Source organism: Spermophilus citellus, assembly GCF_964194105.1.
Source record: "Spermophilus citellus genome assembly, chromosome: 14".
NCBI classification, from domain to species: Eukaryota; Metazoa; Chordata; class Mammalia; order Rodentia; family Sciuridae; genus Spermophilus; species Spermophilus citellus.
Genome location: NC_138194.1, coordinates 81,046,246 through 81,066,896, shown reverse-complemented (window position 1 = coordinate 81,066,896; position 20,651 = coordinate 81,046,246). Strand labels below are relative to the sequence as shown.

Genomic DNA, 20,651 nt, shown 5'->3' with positions numbered 1-20,651 from the left:
ATTCAATCTCCATTTATTCTATATCTATATCTATTTTCTATAAATATATAGTCTTATATATTTATAGAATATAGATATAGACAAAAAGTTTTAAAAAGAAAATATAGGATAAACATTTTATTACATTGGTCTTAGCAATGGTTTTATAGATGTGACACCAAAAGTACAAGTGACAAAACCCATAACAAATGAGTGGTATTTAATAGACTAAAAAGCTTGGATACAATGAAGGAAACAATCAACAAACAACTCAATAAAAAAGCCAAACAAAAATCATAGTAACCAAATTCAAAATAATGGGCTAAAGAGTGGAATAGACATTCTATGAAAGAAGAGAAAAAAGCCAACAGGTATGTGAAAAATGCTTAATGTTACTAATTATTAGGAGATTGCAGATGAAACCACAATGAAGTATTACCTCACAGCTTTCAGGAATGCTGTGATAGAAAAATACAAGCATTTGTGAGTATATGGGGAAACTGGAAACATTATACACTGTTGGGAATGCAAAATGGTGCACTCACAGTTAAAAATATCTGGAGATTGCTTAAACATTAAAAGAAATACCATATGATCTAAGTATCTCATATCTGAGTTTTTATTCAAAGAATTTAAATTGGGACTCCAAAGACATTTTACCACTCCTATGTTCAATACAGCACTATTTATCATAACTAAGTTGTGAAAACAACCTAAATGCCTATCAACAAATGAGTAGATAAAGAAATTGTTACTACACATAACATGGAATACAATACAGCCTTAAAAAGAAACAAAATTCTACAATATGCAATATTCTGTATGGGCTATAAAGATATTGCAAAAAGCAAAATAAGTCAACACAGAAAGACACATTTACTTTTAAGACCTACCTAAAACAGTAATTTCATAGAATTGAAGACTGTGATCATGGTTACCATGGGCGGAATAAAAGGAAAAATGGGGAATTCATAGTTAACAGGCATAAATTATACTAAAGCAAGATAAATAAGCTAATAAAATCCAAAGATGTACCTATTACATTATGCCTATAAACAATATTAATGTGTTGAAACACATAAAAATTCATTAAGTTGGTAATCTGCTCTTATCACAATACAATGATAATAACAACAATAATAACAAAAACAAGATTCTTTTCTATTTTGCAGGAAGACTCAAAGAGAATTTTGTGCCACAAATTCAATTCTAGTTGTTGTTGTTGTATGTGTGTATATATAATTTTATAAATTTATACATTTATACATTTATGTATATTTATATATAAAATAGGTATCTGCTTTTTTGCCAAGATACTCTAGTAAACTTTTCATATAATATTGTATATTTTTAATGATTTTTAACAAAGAGTGCTGATATCACCAAATAGATGCAAAGCCATAAGGAGAAACCTAAGTGAGGTACCTTCATTGCAAGGTTGGTAAAACTGAGGCACCTTCCAAGTGAGCAGCCACTGATTCATTGTTGCTGTACAATTTTATTTCAGAAAGTTAGTTATAAAAACTAACACCTACAAAATGTTGCTGGATTTTTTTTCTCTCATCTCCCATCCAAAGAATGATGGTTCTAAAAGTGTTCACAAATTCTTTGGTACTCCTCCCTTCAGAGGCAGAGTTTAATCTCTCTTCCTGGGAGTGTGGAGTTAACTCACTTAGATTTACAAGGTTATGGTGAAAGTGAAATTGTTTGTCTCATTGACTATGTGTTAAAAGGTCCTGAACCTCCTTTCTGGCTCACCCACTTGGATAACTTGTTTTAGGAGAATGTTGCTATTCCATCAGAACTTTGGGAAGACCCATGAGGTATGAATGAGGACTCCAAACAACATGCAGCAAAGAACTCAGGCCTAAGGTCAACAGCCACACAAGTCAGCCATCAGAATGGAGCTCCAGCTCTAGTGAAGTCTTTGGATAACACCAATCCTAGCCAGTGTCTTTTAGCTTGATTGGAGTCTCTGAATCAGGGCACCAAGCTAAGCCATATGGATTGCATATGGATTTCCAGTTTTTCCAGCACCATTTGTTGAAGAGGTTATCTTTTCTCCAATGTATGTTTATGGCATTTTTGTCTAGTATGAGATAACTATATTTATGTGGGTTTTTCTTGCTGTCTTCTATTCTGTACCATTGGTCTAAAAGTCTATTTTGGTGCCAATGAATGCAGTTTTTGTTACTATTGCTCTGTAGTATAGTTTAAGGTCTGGTATTGTGATGCTTCACTCTTCTTGGTAAGGATTGCTTTGGCTATTCTGGTTCTCTTAATTTTCCAGATGAGTTTTATGATTGCTCTTTCTATTTCTATAAGGAAATTTCATTGGGATTTTGATATAATAAATAATTATTTTGTGGCAAGCCATCACATTTTTGAGTCAATAATACATCAAGCAGCAGTTGATAATCCATTTACTAGTGTGATATAATGGAGAATTTTAGGCTTTTAACTGCCTAACCTGTTGGGGTATTTGTCATTTGAAAAAATGCTCAGTAGTTGAATCCAATGATTCAGGAAAGTGACTGATGAATTTTAAGATACTGACACTGTGGCTGGGGATGTAGTTCAGTGGGACAGTGCTGGCCTAGTTTGAGGCCCCAGTTTCAATCCTCAGGACTGGTAAAATGGAGATGGAGAAGGAGAGAGACAGGTGGGGGGGGGGAAGAGAGAGAAAAGAGGAGAGGAAGGAACTGGGGAGGGGAGGAGAGGGAAGGAGAGTAACTGGCTTCAAAAAAGTTAGATGCCACCTAACCCAAACTGAAGACAAATCTGAAGACAAATATATGTATACACACACACACACACACACACACACACACACACACACACTAAATCACTAACTGTAAATAGCACTTTTGAAAATTATTTTGATTAAAGTTTTAAAGTTATTTTTCTGAATAGAAAATGTTATTTAGAAGGATATTGAGGAGACTAATCCTACTTTGTTGATAAGACAGTGTATTAGACAGCTCACTTGCAATGTTTATCTATATCTGTCTGCAACAGGGAAGTCTCTAAACATGGAAAGATATTGATAGATCAAAAATTTGGTCTGTACCTATTTCACTAAGTAAAAAGTTGGTGAAAATCAACATGAGTGAATTGTACCCTAAGTAATGGAATTTCAAATAACTTACAGAGCTTCATTAATTTTAGTTTTAGGATTCCATTTGTTCTTTTTACCTTTTCTGAAGATTGGAGATGATATGGCAGATAAATTTCTAAGTAAATGGTAAAGTTTGAAAAGTAGTTTCATTACAGTATCAGTAAAACGTGCATTATCATTACTAAGTGGGTTGGAATTCTCAAAAGTTCAAAACTACTTTCTGCTATCATCATGTGTGTAATCTCTGCCAAGGCAGAGCCTCAGCCCATTCTGTGAGTAAGTACTTGGTGAGTTGCTCATTTTCCAAAACCATTATGGAAATGAGAGTAAAGTTTAAAACTATTTGAAAATAATGAGAGATCATGATATTTGATTACTTTTTCATGTCCTATCCTTACATTTTTACCAGGATTCCACTGGTAACTAGTGAAACATACACAGAAACTATCCCAGAATTCTCTCAGTACTTCATTCAGTATTAACCAATTTTTCATAGCAATATTAATTCCATGTAACTTTATATGGTTTCCTTTGGGGTCATCCTCTTGTAAGCTCTGTAATGAAATGTTTTTCTAGTATGTATTTTTCCCTGTATCTGAAACCAATCTCTGTCATTTCAAAATTGTTTCTCTGTACTTTCCAAATGTTTGGTCTTTAAGCCCTGTTATGATTCGCCTATATAACACAATTGTCAGTTAGGGTAATTTTTTTAGACTCCTTGTTATCTTTTTTTTTTTGGTATGATATGATCATTATAATAGACAAATCTTCAGGAAGCATTAATAGTTATTTAATCTATTGAATATTTTATTTTTTTGGTGGCATGTTTACCAAGATCAAGACCACTAAATTTTCTGAATCATTCTAAAATTAAAACCACCCTGAAAGCATACATTTTATCAATTATACATAATATACAACTTATATACTTCTCTTTTGCTAACTTGCTAGCTCTTCTGATTGCACGCAATATTTCACCCATCATCCAGTTTGATTTTGCCTGTCTCAAAGGCATTATTTAGAGAAAAAATCCAGGATCTATAATGGTAGATCCAGTGTATAACTTCTGTATATGTTTTAAGATATAGACTATCAACAAAGAATAATAATCATGAAATTTCCACACAGGTTTTGAAAAGTCTGCCATAGATAATTCTATAATAGAGGTAAGGAAGTGATACATTCATTTCTTCCTCTTCCAGTAGAAGGACAAGAAGTTTAAAGTTCTAAATATCATCTAAAAATGTGTTTCAAGAAAGTAAAAAAAAAAAATTCATAAGTTGTAAATCTATTTGCCTAATAAGCTTTTTGTATTTTCAATGATCAGTGAAGGTTGCACAGTTTAAGAGATTGTCAAGGGAGAACTTAAAACCAAATTGGTTTTGCATTTGCCCTTAACTGTAGTTGTTATCACTTTGACATAAGGTGGGTAGAATTTGCCCTTAGGTGAAAAGAAAGACTATCATTAAACCACAATTTCTGATTATATCCATGATATTTAGTCAGAACCAAATACAAGGAAGATCTGCCGAGATCTGCTTTCACTGGGGAGGCAATGTCTTAGGTCCAAAATTTGTGGCTGTCATTGTCAAGCTGGAAAATCAAAGGCTAAAGAATATGCCGCCAAACATGGCTAAATGTATATTGCTGTTTTCTGAATATACCAATAAGAGAAGTTCTCTTTCCTAAAAGAAACACTTTATATCTATCTATCAATCGTTCTAATCAATGACTGTACCTATATCTCAGGTTGTTGAATAGGTAATGTCAAATCACAAAGTGACTGCCCACATTTAGGTTCCAAGTAAAGGGTTGCCTTACTAAGACATTATTGAATCATATGGAGATGTGATTGTTTCAGAAAATGTTGATATCCATTAGTGGATATCCAAATGGAACTGTAGGAAAGTTTAATTATTTCTTAGTACCTGAACTGGGGAAGTTTTCAATGGCTAGGTTGTATTGGAAGTGAGAGATTCACCTTCTTGGGATAAATCAAGTCTTAGGCAATACACTGTGTTCTGGCAATCTTAACTTTTTAATTAAAATGATGTTTGTTTTCTAGTTTGTGTTAGACTAAACCATTAAGTAGACAAAAGCCATTTTATCACTCATCTCACCTTTAGAACATTTTAAAAAGTGATTAGAATCATCACATTGGAAAAAGAAACATTCTAGGGAAATTTGAGGTTATTCAAATCCTATTTAAGGATTGTTATAATTAAGAGAGTGCTTCTGTAAAATGCTGAGGTAAACTGTGGTTATCTAGATTCATTGCTGATGTTCTTGAATAGGTATAAAAGTATTGGCAATATCAGTCTTGAAGGACACTAGAGAGAGGAGAGCACAGATCTACAACTGTAAGATACAGCTCCAAAAATAAAATTATACTTGTGTTTAAAACCATAGAAAGTAGAAAATTATTATTTGCATCTCTGAAGTTATGAATAAATCTACATCTTTTCAATTGGTTTTCTTGACAAGATGATTAGTTTATTACAATGTCTGGAACAAATTATGATTAGTACTTTTTCTATGAGGCTTTCATATATTGGCTTGAGTGATTCTTTTACTTCTAATTCTAAAATGATGTGCAGTTTGGGTAGAATGTAGAATGAAGTAAACAAAACATAATGGTTTGAGGCCCATGAATTCTATTCATATTAATAAAATATAATTTTGTACTTCCTGAAGATCTTAAACTTAGGTTTGATTTGTACCCAAGGACACCAGTAAGTCAAAATTATTATTAAGAATTAATATTAAATTATTATTCTTATGAATCTAATATTATTTATGACTGGATTATGTATATGAGAGTCCAGAAGGAAGATGCCTTAGGTAGGCATGATTTGGCATTTCATTTGTATGGTCATCTATGTTTAAAACTCCAAAGTGCTCCTTTCCATGGAATCATACTCAATTTCATTTTAGTAACATGATGTCACTGAATGTGGAATGTGGCTATGCACAATCAGCTCTCATAAGATGCTTCAAGCAGGTTCTAGTACACTCCATCTACATTAGCAGATTTCACAAAGAAACTTTGTAAAAAGTTGGTGGGTGACTATCATGGGTTAAAACATCAGAAAACACCAAATTATAATTATTGTTACATAGGCAATTTTGGAAAAGTTATATGATGGATCAAAGGCTTCAGGTAAGTACTGAAAAACAAATTTGGGTCAAAAAAGTTTACAAAGTTTTGAAGAGTCAATTGAAAAAATTGAGTACTCCCCCCCCTCCTTTTGTTGGAAAATCTTATTATCTACTTACTTTTTTCCATTTCTCCCCACATTCCTTTTATAACTAATGTAGACATTTTTTTTTTCAATTTGGTTTCCCGACAATCTCTATAGATGTCTTCAAGAGTTTTCCTCCACTGATAACTTTTACCTGAACAGGAGTACATAATATATTTTATCTCTAAAGCCATCAGTTTATTTTGGATCATATTCTGCTTCTATTTTAAGACCCATTCATAATCCAGCAAAGTATTCTGTTTTCAGCAATGGGTTCTCCTTGCTGCTCTATTGAATACCCTATTTCTGGTTAAGGCCATTCACACAAAGTGAGAATAAAGTCATGGCCACATCAGAGTTGAGAACTACTTTTGAATCTTACCTTAAAGCATTGAAGAATTCTTTATAATGTTTGCAAAGGATTAATATTCTCTTTGCTTTAGGACTGGATTTGGGTGTAATGAAATTGCAAGGAAAGATTTCAAAACATTTTTTTCAAAACCCCATAGTTTATCTAAATATCTCTGATACCCTACAGAATTTGCCCACATAGTCTTGCAGGTCACCCTCAGCATTTATTCTATCAGCCTTTTCAACCCCCACCCCCTATTTATAATCTGAAGTTCCTAACAACATGCAAACCAACAGATATAAATTCCACAGTCCTGGACTGTATGTTTTTAAACTTAGTTTAAGTCATTCTTTTTATTTATGTATGCTGTATCTAATCGGTGGAAAGAATTTACAATGGATCTCAATTTAGACTTAGATTTTAAACCAACTCTAAGAGACTTTTCCTATTTTGAAAGAATTTAAGTTAAAAGGACAATTGAATTTTCAGATTTACCTGAATGAAAGATTAAGATCAGAGAGGGGTTGGGGTGTAACTCAGTGGCAAAGAACTTGCCTAGCATGTGAGAAGTTTTGAGTTTGATCCCAGTATTGCAATTAAAAAAAATGTGTGTATGTGTGTGTGTGTGTGTGTGTGTGTGTGTGTGTGTGTGTATACATACACATATATACATATTTATAAAGATCAGAGGAAAGGCTTTGAGAGGATCAATTGTGTTCATTCATTATTAGAGAGAAGAGGAAAACAGGATAAAAGGCAATTTGGTTCAAATTTTGTTTAGAGAAATCCAAAGGGGATATTTTTTGCATTGTAATAAATTATCTTTTGCAAAATAAAGAGGAACAGAATTTTGAAATCTGAACTTATTTTCACCCACATTTGTCATATTTGACTAGGTTGATGCTGATGTTTTTCCATTTTCCTTCTATTCCTTGGAAATACAGAAGTATTAATGCATGTGTGTGGGCTGGGGTGCTGGTGGGGAGAGAGAATGCATGCATTAACAAAGTATAAATTTAACCAGTATCTCTATTTCAAAATATTTATGAGTCTCTGAGCATTAGCCATTTGAACTAGATTCAATTTTTGTTATGATTTTCTGTCATTTTGCCTACCATTTTTAGCATCCATATTAATATTTTGATAACATGCAGCCAAAGATTTAATTAAACATATTTAGGGTCTTCCTCTTTATTTCACATCTCCATTTTGGAAATATTTTTCTTCTATAAAACAGTGTATAGCTATCTTATATAGCAACCACTGGTCACATGTGGGTATTAAAATTTAAAATAATTAAAGTTAAATAAAGTCTAAAGTTGTGTTCCTTTTGACAATGGTAATATTTCAAGACTCCATGTAGACATGTGGCTAGTGGCTACTGTCTTTGTCAGTGCAAATATGGAACACTTTTTTCATACAGAGAGTGCTGCTGCACAGCAAAGTCTGTATCACAGATTTGTTGATATTACCATTGCTTGACTATTTATCTGGAAATCTATATAATTTGATCTAGTAATTGTTGATAAAACAAATGGATCACTTGTTGTGAGAGGCTGAATTGAATTTATGAAATGTTCCCTGCAGAGACCTGCATTAAGATGCCGTTTTTTTGTGAATAACTTTATGCAGGTCTTATGCATACTGAGTAAGAACAGGTTTGAGAGCTTCCAACAGAAGCAAGTCAAGATGCTAATTGGTTCCTATGCCCAAATCAAGACTGCTTCAATAATTTTACCATTTCATTCTTCTCCAGTTCAAAGCTGTTTTTTTTTTTTTTCTTTTCTTCTGGTTTAGTCCCTGGTATATTTTCAAAGAACAAAGTTTCTCTAATCTTGTGATTTTTAAAGAGTAAGTTTTCTTAGTAAAATCATTTTGTAATATTATAAAATATCCTATTTCATTTCAAAGAATGAGTCTTCTACATTTTATATCTTTGATGCTCATCAACAGTAAAAGCTTTACAGTTTCCCACACTTGAATGAGATCTTTTCTAGGAAGCAGAAATTGATTCTGACAGTTATTTCCTTCCAGCTTTGAGGATACTATGTCACGGTTTTCTAGCATGTGTCCTTACATTTGGGAACCTGCTGACAGTCTAATTGGGATTGCTTTGTAAGTAATCTGTCTTTTCTCCCCAGCTGTTTTCATTTAGTTGTCTTTGGTGTTCTGATTTTATTTTATTTATTTATTTTTTTTAAAGAGAGAAGAGAGGAAAGAGAGAGAGAGAGAGAGAGAGAGAGAGAGAGAGAGAGAGAGAGAGAGAGAATTTTAATATTTATTTTTCAGTTCTCGGTGGACACAACATCTTTGTTTTGCATGTGGTGCTGAGGATCGAACCCAGGCCGCACGCATGCCAAGCAAGCGCGCTACCGCTTGAGCCACATTCCCAGCCCTGGTGTTCTCATTTTAGACTCATGCATCCAGATCTGAATTTTTAAAAATTATTTTGTTCAGGATTTATTGTGCTTATCAAATTTGAATACACGTTACAACAATTATAGAAATTCTTAGTTGCTATGTCTTCTGGAGTTATTGTTTATCCCTTTTCTTCAGCATTCTAGTGGAGATGAATATTAATTTTATTATGTCTTCCACATTTTTCTGTCTCTTCTTAATAATTTCTCATTTTTTTTTATTCTGTAGGCTTCACTGGGCTAAGTTTTTCACATCTCTTTTATAAGTATGAACTTTCCTTCTATGTCCATGTCTATCTATAACGATACTTATTTAAAACTGATCTATTGACTTTCTAATTTCAATATTATACTGTTTATTACTAGAAATGAATATATATGTGTATATATATGTATATACATATATATAGTTATAGTCTTTAAGATTCTTCAAAATACTACTTTATTTCCTTCTAACTTTTTGAGTACGTCTTTTACTCCTTAAATATATTTTAAAGTTTATATTATACTTTAAGTTTGATAATTATAGCTGGAAGTCTTTCTATCATAATTTATAACTTTTGCTGTTTGTATTGCTAATGATTGCTATTGTGCTTTTAAGTTTGAAGATATCAGTTTTTATGATTAATGATTTATTTGGGTTGAGAGTGAAGTTTGAAGATATCAGTTTATGTTTATATGATTAAAAATTTATTTGGGTTAAGAATATTTCTGTCCAGAGAGGTTTTGTTTTGACTTTATATCCAATGGCATGCCCAAACTGAGATCTCTTCATTAGGTTAGTATTCCCTGAACTGTACTGATGAAAATATGAATAGTGAACCCTGTGAAATAAGGCTGTGTTGACAGTGCAAATATGGAACACTTTTTTTCATACAGAGAGTGTTGCTGCACAGCAAAGTCTGTACCACAGACTTTGAGTGAAAAGATAATTCAGTCTCAAATAAAGTTTTACTGTCTCATCTTATTGATTGATTGATTGATTGATTGATTGAGGGCAGGGGTACCGGGGATTGAATTCAGGGGCACTGGACCACCGAGCCACATCCCAAGCCCTATTTTGTATTTTATTTAGAGACAGGATCTTACTGAGTTGCTTAGCGCCTGTCTTTTGCTGAAGCTGGCTTTGAACTCTAGATTATCCTGCCATCCCCTTTGGAGTTGCCTCCCATTCCCACCAGGCCCTAGTTTTACTGTCTCTTTTTTGCCAATTTCAATTTTGTCTTTGATCCCCCCCCCCCACCCCGGTTTTGGTGTTCCATTTTTTTCTCCAGGGAAAAGCTTGAGAACATTGGATATATGCAGTATTCTCAATTACAGCTCTCCGTCTTGTTTGGATACCTAGCTTTGAATTTTTTTTTCTCCAGGAAACTTAAGAAGAAACCACTCTGATGTTATGACAGTTAAATGCTATCAAATCAAGTGATCACTTTTAACTCCACCTGTTATGAATTTAATTGTGTCCCCCCAGAATTCATATGTTAGAACCTTTATTCCAATGTTACTGTATTCATAAATAAAGCTTTAAAATTGTAATCAAGTTTCAATGAGAGAAAAAATACAGGGCCCTAATCCATTTTGGCTGATATCCTTGAGAGAAGAAGAGACACTTGGCATGCTTAAGCACAGTTTAAAGGCCACACAGAGAGAAGGTAGCTCTCTGCAAGGCAAGGGAAGAGACCTGAGGAGACCAAATGGACTGACATGTTGATCTTGGACTTTTAGATTAGTTTCTGTTAAGTCATCCCCTCTATGGTGTCTTCTTATGACAGTCTCAGCAAACTCAGATATCATCTGTACTATTTTGGAACTGGTGAACACTGGAGATTTTCAGTTACGATGTGAAAACTCAAGTTTGGATTTAAGATTATAAGAAAAATGATTAAAATTTTGGAAATAGTCAAAAAGTGTTATTACAGATTTGCTCATTATAGAACTTAGGATATCTGAGTCTCTAGGTTTATGTAGCTAATTTATTTTGCTATTCATTAGGAATTTTGCAATTCTACATGACTATAGGTTAACTAGGGAAGATTTATTACAATGAAAAATCTCTTATTTCAGGCCCATGAAAATGATTGCTGCTGTTAAAAAGTTAACATCAAAGGTTATCAAATAATATTTACAAGTTTTATCTCTAATTTAGCAACCTTAAAATACCATTAAAAAAACAAATTTCCTATTGGAATATATAAATCTTTGCTTACAAATGCCTTTAAATTAGTTTTGAAATCTTATAGGATTCCTTGTTAATGATGTTTTTGTTTGTTTGTTGTGGGTCTGGGGGTAAACCCATGGGATGGCCCGTCTTAATTTTTTTTTTTGAGACAGTATCTCTTTAAATTGCTTAGGCCCTCCCTAAGTTGCTGAGGCTGGCCTTGAACTTGAGGTGCTCCTGCCTCAGCCTCCCAAGTAACTGGTATTACAAGCATGTACAATCACACCTGGCATTAATGAGTTATTAAATAACTGTTTGAAAAGTGTTACTTTTATGCATTTCAGTGTTGTGTTTTCAGCAGTTTAAATATTATATTGCAAGTGTTTAGAGCTTTCTGCCAAAAATGCCTCAAATGACAAACAGGCCAAAGGAATTCAACATGGTGTTCAAGAAGTACCAGAAGACTTCATATACTATTGAACCATAAACATTTCCATTCTTGGTTACTTGGCTGGCTTCCAATGAAGACTAATAGTTTATGAGTTTTGTGGTTTTGTCTATAGTTCTTGGTCAAGTTTTATTCTGTGTCATGTTTTTTTGACCTTTGCGCCACTAGTGGCAACAATGATTAGAAATTTGGTTTGTGATCTGACAACTTGGTGATTTCTGTTCTTAGAAATAGAAATCTATTCTCTTTTGAATAAAACAAGAAAGGAATTTTTTGTTATTACAATTGTTTATATTATTTGTTTCTCTATTTGTAAACTCAAATTCATTAAGAAGATATGTCAAGACTATCACTAAAAAGAAAAGTCTTTTTAGATAGGAACTTCTTATCAAGGTAGAAGTTCTTCCTTCCTCTGATTTTTACCTGAAAACTCTGCTACACTTTACAAGGTAGAAATTGTGTCTTCAGAATAAAATTGAGAAAGAATTATTAATAATTGATAATTTAAATAATAGTTTTTGGTAATACTTGTGTGTTGACACCTCAGTGAAAACTATCAGTTTGTACTAAGGGACTGGTTCATGGTTTCCAAGAAACTTCTCAGTTGAAATATAAAAGATTCAAAACTAAGTGATGACCAAAGAATCATCAACAACAACAACAACAAGAAAACTAATTTCATGGTACTTTATAAATTGTTTAAAGAACTATAACTGAAGTTAATAATTTGAAAAGATCTTTGATATTGTTTTAATCTATTTTCCAAAGAGTAAATGGGCATGTGACTTATCTTTCTTTTTTAACTTTCTATAAATTCTGCCATTGCTTTTTCAAACTGAAATAAAGCATTTAAATATTATCTGACTTTTTTTGAAATTATGTAATTATTTATTTATAAAATAACAAAAAATTTATGAATAAATCTGTTTATTGTACTATGAAAATGGTCTTGGTACATGTGAGAAACACATACTTTGAGGACAGCATTCAACTGTTAAGACAAAAGACAAACCATAATTTTAAACTCAATCTTGATTTAAGGGAAGGCTATAAATTATTGGCTGGAATGCATTCAGCATGAACTCAGATTCTACATAACATAAAGCATGAAAGAGTACAAAAGATATTCAAGTCCAATAAGCCCATAACTAAATTTTAAACTGTAAAGCTTCCAGGACTTTTTGATTATTCTTATATACTAGTTTTCTTCTGAGACAAGTTGATTTTATCTCCAAGAGATAAGGCCATCCCCTGACTCTTTGCACGAATTCTTATGTGGCCAGTAACAGCAGCATCTGGTCCCTGGTGAATTGGCTTCTCAATGCTGACATTTGCAAGTGCATCTTCTCCAAATATGGAGCGAGCATAAAGATTGGCTGCCATGAAGCCACAGTAACCAGAAAGGGCCTTCTCTGGAGTGAGGCACTTCATGTTGGTTGACTTTAATATGTGCTGTAGGTAGTCATTTAAATCAATCATATTGGTGTTAACTGTCACTTTGTTTTCCCATTCAAATTCGGCCCACATCTGACGGAATTCAGCATCAGTGCAAGTTGCAGGCTGGATATAGTCCATGATGTCAATGTGGATATCACTGAGGACCACACAATTTCTGTCACTTGCTGCTCCAGAGACATCATAAACTATATTGCCAAAAATTATTCCATTTTCTGTTGATGCTACCTTGACATTAGCTTTAATATTTGCAAAATCATGAGGAGCAAGAGTCAAAGGAGATGGCTTTTCCACAAGTTTCAGATCCCCTAAAGTAGCTAACTCTAATGTGCAGTTCTGCAAAGTATCACTGGTTTGGTTCACGACAAGTACATCCAGGACGATATCATACTGATTGACATGAACATAAGCTTCTGCATATACAGGATCTGAGAAACCTGTCAACTGGGTGACCTTGTTAAGTTTAGATGCTAGGGGATCTGCTGCTTCTTTCCTCTGTGTGTTACCCATTGCTGCCAACAAACTCAGCTGAAACTGATCTTCCTTGCAGTTCATTTCATTCTTAGCAGTTAGTTGCATGAAGGAAATGGGGTCATCAGGCTGTACTGTCACATTTCTCTTTTCAGATTCTTTCTTTTGAGATAGTTTCTCTTCTTCAAGTTTAGCAGATAGCATCTGAGAAAGGGACTGTCTGCATTCCTTATTAAAAATGTAGTTCATTAAAGGTGAACATTCAGATAAGACCTTGAGGCACAGGGAAATTCTGTCTGCATCATCATCAGTAATTGGCTTCTTAGGAAGAGAGGATTTTCCCAAATGAAGGATAGTTGCCATGAGCAACATAGCCTCAGCAACAAAAGAATTTTGTTTTTTCTTCTCTGGAACCAAAGCTACATAGCGCAATGCAATCTTGGTCAGAGTGGTGGCAAGGGAGGCAGCAACAAAGAAATCTCCATCCAGAAGGAATCCTCTCAGGGGAGGTCTGCAATCCAATCTATTATCTGACTTTTATTGATGACTCAAAATTCAAAAAATTAATATTTTACTGAGAATTCTTAATTTTCTTGGTAATGTTTATTCAAATTGGTATAATTTTTCTACCTTTTTAGTAGAATGTAACTGGGCAACAAATTAAGTAATCAAGGCCCTAAAAGTTAAATTTGTTCCACTCAAGTAACCTGGTTTAATATACTTGTCATTAAGGATCAAGTGTTGTACTTTATATGGGGAAACACTACTTGCAAAGCTTTCACAGAAAATTGACCTCTTCTATGACTAATGGGGTTCCAAGACACATAAGCAGCAGGAAAAGTAACTTCAACCATGCAAATGTTAGGACTTCAAAAGAAATGAAGGTGTATATTTTGGCCTTGGTTGCCTAACCTTTTATACAAGAGCAAATAATGAATCCTATTGAAAACATAATCCTGGATTCCTTATAAAATCTCTAGATACATGTAAATTTTCTGGCCTAGCAGTTGCTTAATGTCAAATGTCTCTTCATTTGCTGACAAGTATGAGGAGATTTAACATCTTAATTAACTGTTGGTATAGCTATATAAATGGTATATAATAAGACCATTCTTTTGTGTTCTCATAAGTTTTGAGGATTATTTATGATCAAAAGATTATTTATGATCGAAAAAGGAAAAAAATATCCAAAACTTGTAAATTTGTAAAATGGACTATATTAGGCACTTTTTTCATTATAGCACTGAGTATTGCCTAGAAGTAATTATCTTTTTCTCTAGGGCTGTGTATATGTGTCTGGCATGCTATTTACTATTGCTTGAACCATTTTACAACTTGCTAAGTGCAGAGGTTATATTCTAGAAAATCAAATGCAATAAAAAGAATTCTTGTCAGATGGCAATAAAAATGATTTCTGTTCAGTAGAATAGATAATGCCAGACTATATAATTTATTGCTATTTATTACTTTAATTTTATAATACTAGTAAATATTATACTATTTTAAAATATATTTCTTGTTGGAATATATAAATCCATCTTCCTCAAATATTGTTGGAACTACTATCATCTTACCACATCCCTCAAACTGTTTGTTAATAAATTATTGATGAAAGTTCATTTTATGTGTTTATGAGAGTTCTGCTCTTAACTTTTGGAAAATCATATTTTTACAAAAAAGATGTCATTCTTGTTCAGCATTTTTGGATTTTTTTAAACCTGCAGTTTTTCATGCTATTGAATCTATCATATTGCCATGAATAGAAGCTTCCCTTCTATTAACTCTATTAACTTTCTTGAACAGGATATTGACAGAATGGAGATAAGTGTATATCTTCAATCCTCTAGTTAAATCTGAGTTCCTCTATAAGTGCTTGACTTTCAGGCTGGGGGGAAGGAATAGAGGAGTTCAGAGATCAGTTGGGCTGTGACAATATTTACTTGATTTTCTGAGGCTTAGGACTCAGGATGAAGGGCATAGAGAAACCATAGATCTCTGACCAAACTAGAGAAATTTTCTGAACATCCTTACTTGAGCAGTGTTATCAGTTACCACATAAGCAATGTCGAGAATGTAATGACTGTCTTATTCCTTCCTAGAATGTGCTTTGTGCTTTGTGTTATCAGGGGTATGAAGGCAGGAGGTTTTCAATAGTGTGTTTCCAAGTTCTGAATTCAGCTGTACTCATTCAGTAGTTTGCAGCCTCAAATACATATCAGAATATGGTGCTTAAAAAAGATGTCTAGATTTCATTTTTTATTTAATAAATCAAAATCTTAAGGACATAGCCCATGGAAAGTTTTCCTTAAATAAATAAAAATTTATTATGATTCTCATAAGGTAGAAACTCATTGATTTATTCCCATGTTTCCCATACTTTGACTACAAAAATCACCTGGGGTGCTTTTTTAAATATACAATTTTTACATGCATCAAACCCCAACAATTCAGATGGAATCAAACAGATATATTCTTGAAACCTTAAAAAGTCAATTCTTTGTGGGGGGGTATAAGACAATTAAGCATTGTATAGATTTTAAAATTATTTACAGATCTATTTTTCTCCAACTTCTCCATTCTACAAACCACACACACACACACACAAAAAAAATTGTCAGAGGACTAACATGCGACCAATGATTAAAGATCCAGGTCCTCCTCACTAACAGATTTTTTTTCTTGGCATTCTTTTTCAAATTAGAAAAAGACCAATGAACTTATGGATTAAATCAACTGTGAATGATTTGAATTTGCCTTCCTAGTTTCTCATATTAAAAAAGAAGTAATTAGGGCATTGCATTATTCTAGTGGGAGAAATGAGAAGATTTTTATTTTATTATCAGATAAGAGGCCCCAAAAGATCTGCTGTTAATATTAGAAGCTAATCATCTGACAATTTGTTCCCTTTGCCTTGGTAATATTAGAAGCTAATCATCTGGAGATTTGTTCCCTTTACCTTGGTAGACAAAGTCCCAGTTCTTCCCACCTTTCTTGGTGTCAGTGGGAGTGTGACCTCTGTGGTCATCTTTCAGGTAAAGACCATTCTGAGCTGTTGGTCCAGACTGTTGGTCCAAGGGACTCCCATTACTTCTCAAGTAGGAGACGACTCTAAGAAAAGGGGTATGTGAACAAATATTTACCAAACAATAAAGCATCAGTTTTCTTCCAAGCAGATGGTATTAATGAGCATCAGTAGGGAAGAGGTACCCCTGCCAGGAACAAGAAACAAGGGGGAAGGCCTTTAAGAAAAGATGAGATTTAGAATATGGTCAGGGATCTAAAAAAATCAAAACCCTAACAAAAATTTGTTTCCCCAAAAAATGATTTGCAGGGTTTGAAACTTACAGATCAATAGAAACACGAGTAAAAATACTAAGAATTCTAAGGCATTGTGGAGATCATAACTGCAGGAAGAAATTACCATCCTGAGTGGTAAGGAAACAAAAGTAATAAAGAGAAGAACTTAAAAAGTGAGAAGAAAAGACTTCACAGTTCTAAAAATCAGACTCTGAAGAGAGACACTGTCTGGCTGCTGCTGCCATCTTTGAGCTTCTTCAAAAGGTCTATGAACCTGGAATCCCTTCCTGAGAGGAAGAGGTGCTGCTTGGCTAAGGCTGATGCCTCTGAGATGGGGCAGGGCAATATCAAACCTGGCAGTCCAATATGACATTGAGACATATCACCTTTGGAAAAAAATGCTTTTTTTTAAATCTTGCTTTCCTTTTTTTGTTGTTTGCAAGGCTTATAGTTTGTAAAATGATTGTAAACTGCTTGTAAACTCCCTACAAATAATTCAGTATTTATTCACCACTTATTGATCTTTTCTATATCCAATATAGCTAATTTAATTAATTGCATGTTTATACAATTAATAAAAATAAATGCTCAATTAATCATTATTAGAATGAAAAATGAAGTCATAGGTACCTGAATTTATAGGAACATTTTGTTTCATTAAATGATTCTATTCCCCTATTTTCTAATAAGCAAAGTACTTGGAATTATTGAAAGAGAAAAACAAAAATTAAATGCTACTAAAGCTTCTAAACCTGAGAAGACTTAAAAATAGAATTTTGATGACATATGTATATGTGTATAGGGGGGCAAGCGTAGGATTTGGGATTAAAAGTGGGTAAAGCAAATAACACATTCAATTTTTTTTTCCATTTCTGGAAGTCTAAGGCTTAAATCCCAGTTGAAGAAAGTTTTATTTTTCTTGTAGCAAATTACCACAAAATCAAAGGTTGAAACAACACCAATTTTGTGGGTCTGTGGGTCAGAAGGTTAGGCATGTCTTAGCAAGATCCTTAGCAAGATTCACAGCCACACAAGATGACAATAGGGTACAGTCAGTGATACTATCTCATCAGAAATTAGGGTTCTCTTCCAAGCCCAAAGGTTTTGGCAGAATGCACTTTCCTGTGACCATAGGACTAACACATCAAACCCCTAGATACTACTCACAAATTCCTGCCAGGGGGTCCTCTCCCAACACAACACAGCAGTTTGCTTCTTCAAAGCCAGCTGGAGAATCTGTCAGGAAATTCTGACATCAGTCCCAATGAGGAGACTTTCCCTTTAGATGAATTCAAAGTCAACTGATTAGCCTTAATTACATTTGCAAAAATCACATCAAATTTTCACAGTCTGTAGGTTAGAAGCAAGTCACATGTTCCACCTCATTTAAGGGAAGGGCTTTATGCAAGGGCATGTACACCAGGGGGCAGGTGTCTTGGGAGTCATGTTGGAATGCTGCCTGCCAAGAAGTGATTTTGCCATATGGCCAGTGTTGGGAAAGGCAGTCACACACATGCAGTCTTTCCACCTCTGCTTAGCTGTGTAAGTCTGAACCCTAGGCCTGGAACACTTGCTTGCCAAGAGATACTGAGCCCTCACAGCCTGTGCTGGGAATATCTTTCCCAGTTTGAAACTCAGTGTGTGCTGCTTAGTTCTGCTTAAGCGCATGTGCCATTTTGCTACTGAACCCATTTTCTATGGAGACAGAACAGCTTCTTTTGCTTGCAGCCTGAGAGGGTTGATGAAGACTATGACTGTACAGTGGCTGCAGGATGATAGCCACTGGCCATGGAGTACTGATGCCCACTATTCAAACTCATGTTACTCTGTATCTTCTCTATGTGTGTGAAGTGTTGTTCCATCCAGTGCTTGCCTGTGTGAGCCATAAACTTCTTGGAGTCTTGTGCCATTGCCTAGTTGACTTCCTAGACTACTGCCCCTCATGGAATCAGACTCCTTTCCTGAAGGTGATAACAGGTCACTTGTTCCATGGCAGGCTGTTCATACAATAAAATCAGCTATCTTCTAAAAAGTAAAACAAAGAAACACATACTTATACACATACTTACACAAACAATGACATTTTAAAGAACAGTTTTTAAGTGTAATATTTAAGTAAGGCTATGACTACTATTTAGAATTGATAGATTGATTTTTTTTGTTTAGTTTTGGAAGTAATTACAGTGGACTCATTTAATAACATGCTTTCTAAGGACAGCATAATAAAGAACTGCCAATTTATTTAACTCAGAATGAGAAATTAGTCATTTTTTGGCTTGTCAAAAAAATTCTTCCTCAACAATCTGACACCTCTCATAAAGATATTTCTGTTTATTAATAAATCAAGTTCTTATAAAAATTTGAGGAAGTAGACTAAGTTTTATGCATTTAAAAATATGATAATATTCACTTGAAGAAATATAATCTTCAGTTATACTTCCGAAAAGTTTTAATAGAGACTTTACTTCTTAAATTTCTTGGAAGCTTCCTCATTTTGTTAATATGTTCAATATCATTTTCATTCATATTCTTCTTTCAAACTGAACACATAATATATCTAAGATATATATTATTCACTATATAGCTATTTTTCATTTTGTAGCAAATACAGCTGATTTATCAACTCCTAAAATTGTTTTTTTTCAGTGAAGCACAGGAAAATATATTCAAGCATCATATTTTTATTCTTTAGGCTGTGTAATTTGGAACTTTGTCTATAGTGCTAATCATTTTATTATGGTCAGTCTGCAATATATAGAAGCTTATATAATGAGAAAGTACCAAAAAAGGGCATATTCATTACTATTATTTTGTTTTTAAAATACATTTATTTATTGACTTGGTGGGAGGGTACATGTGTTTTCATACTAGTAATGGGGAAAAACATATTGTAGGCAGAGAAAATGAAGGACACCTACTCTGGCAATACTCTAGTAGACTAGAATGCTCTAGTATTCTTCAATTGAGAATATAGCTCCATTCACTTCTGTCTTTTTTCAATTTTTGAAATGCACAGCACTCTCTTACTTCGGGGCTTCAGACTTGTTGTCTTCCAGACATGGACAATTATCTGACTATTTATGCACGCTCATTCATTCTCGTTCACTCAGTCTTGATGCAGATTTCAGCTTGAAAGTGAGGCACTCTGGAATGTTCCTTTTCAATCAATTCTCTATATTCATACTTATAGAAACTATTATCTTATCTACAAGTTTTCCTATCCTTCGGTGAGTTATTTAGTGATTTCCTGACTACCTTATTTTAAATTACAATTATCCATATTATGCTGCATTCATCTTCCCTGTTTATTCTCATCTTTAATGTACTAATAATTCTTGTTTGGTCTTTCCTATTAGATGTAAGGTCTTTTGAGCAAAAGTTTTAGTCTATTTTGAGTATACTTGTCTCCATATTGCAAAAGACTCAATAAATAAATATATTTGAATTAATAAATTGGTATTTCCACCAGTATCATGTAGGGTGAATATAAATATTTTCCATGAGGAAAAAAAAGGAGTAAAGAAACAATAAAAGAACTATGATAGTGGTATTTCCATGTAAGTAAATTGTTTTTGTGGGAACATATCTAGACTATTGAATTATTATTTTTTGTTTGTATTGGGGATTGAACCCAGGGATTCTTAACCGCTGAGCTACCTCCCCTGCCAATTTTATATTTTGAGACAAGGTCTCCCTAAGTTGCTTAAGGCCTTG

General features: G+C 33.6%; 1 protein-coding gene across 1 annotated transcript; it reads right to left on the bottom strand.

Annotated features, from left to right (window-relative positions):
• Positions 1-12,586: 12,586 nt before the first annotated feature.
• On the bottom strand, positions 12,587-17,310 carry LOC308633511 (coatomer subunit beta-like; the record flags this gene model as incomplete). The annotated part of the gene is made up of 3 exons (XM_081266366.1): positions 12,587-14,170; positions 16,597-16,748; positions 17,126-17,310. The coding sequence occupies 3 exons, from the start codon at positions 17,308-17,310 to the stop codon at positions 12,906-12,908; spliced, it is 1,602 nt and encodes a 533-aa protein (XP_081122492.1). The 3' UTR covers positions 12,587-12,905.
• Between the last annotated feature and the right edge of the window lie 3,341 nt (positions 17,311-20,651).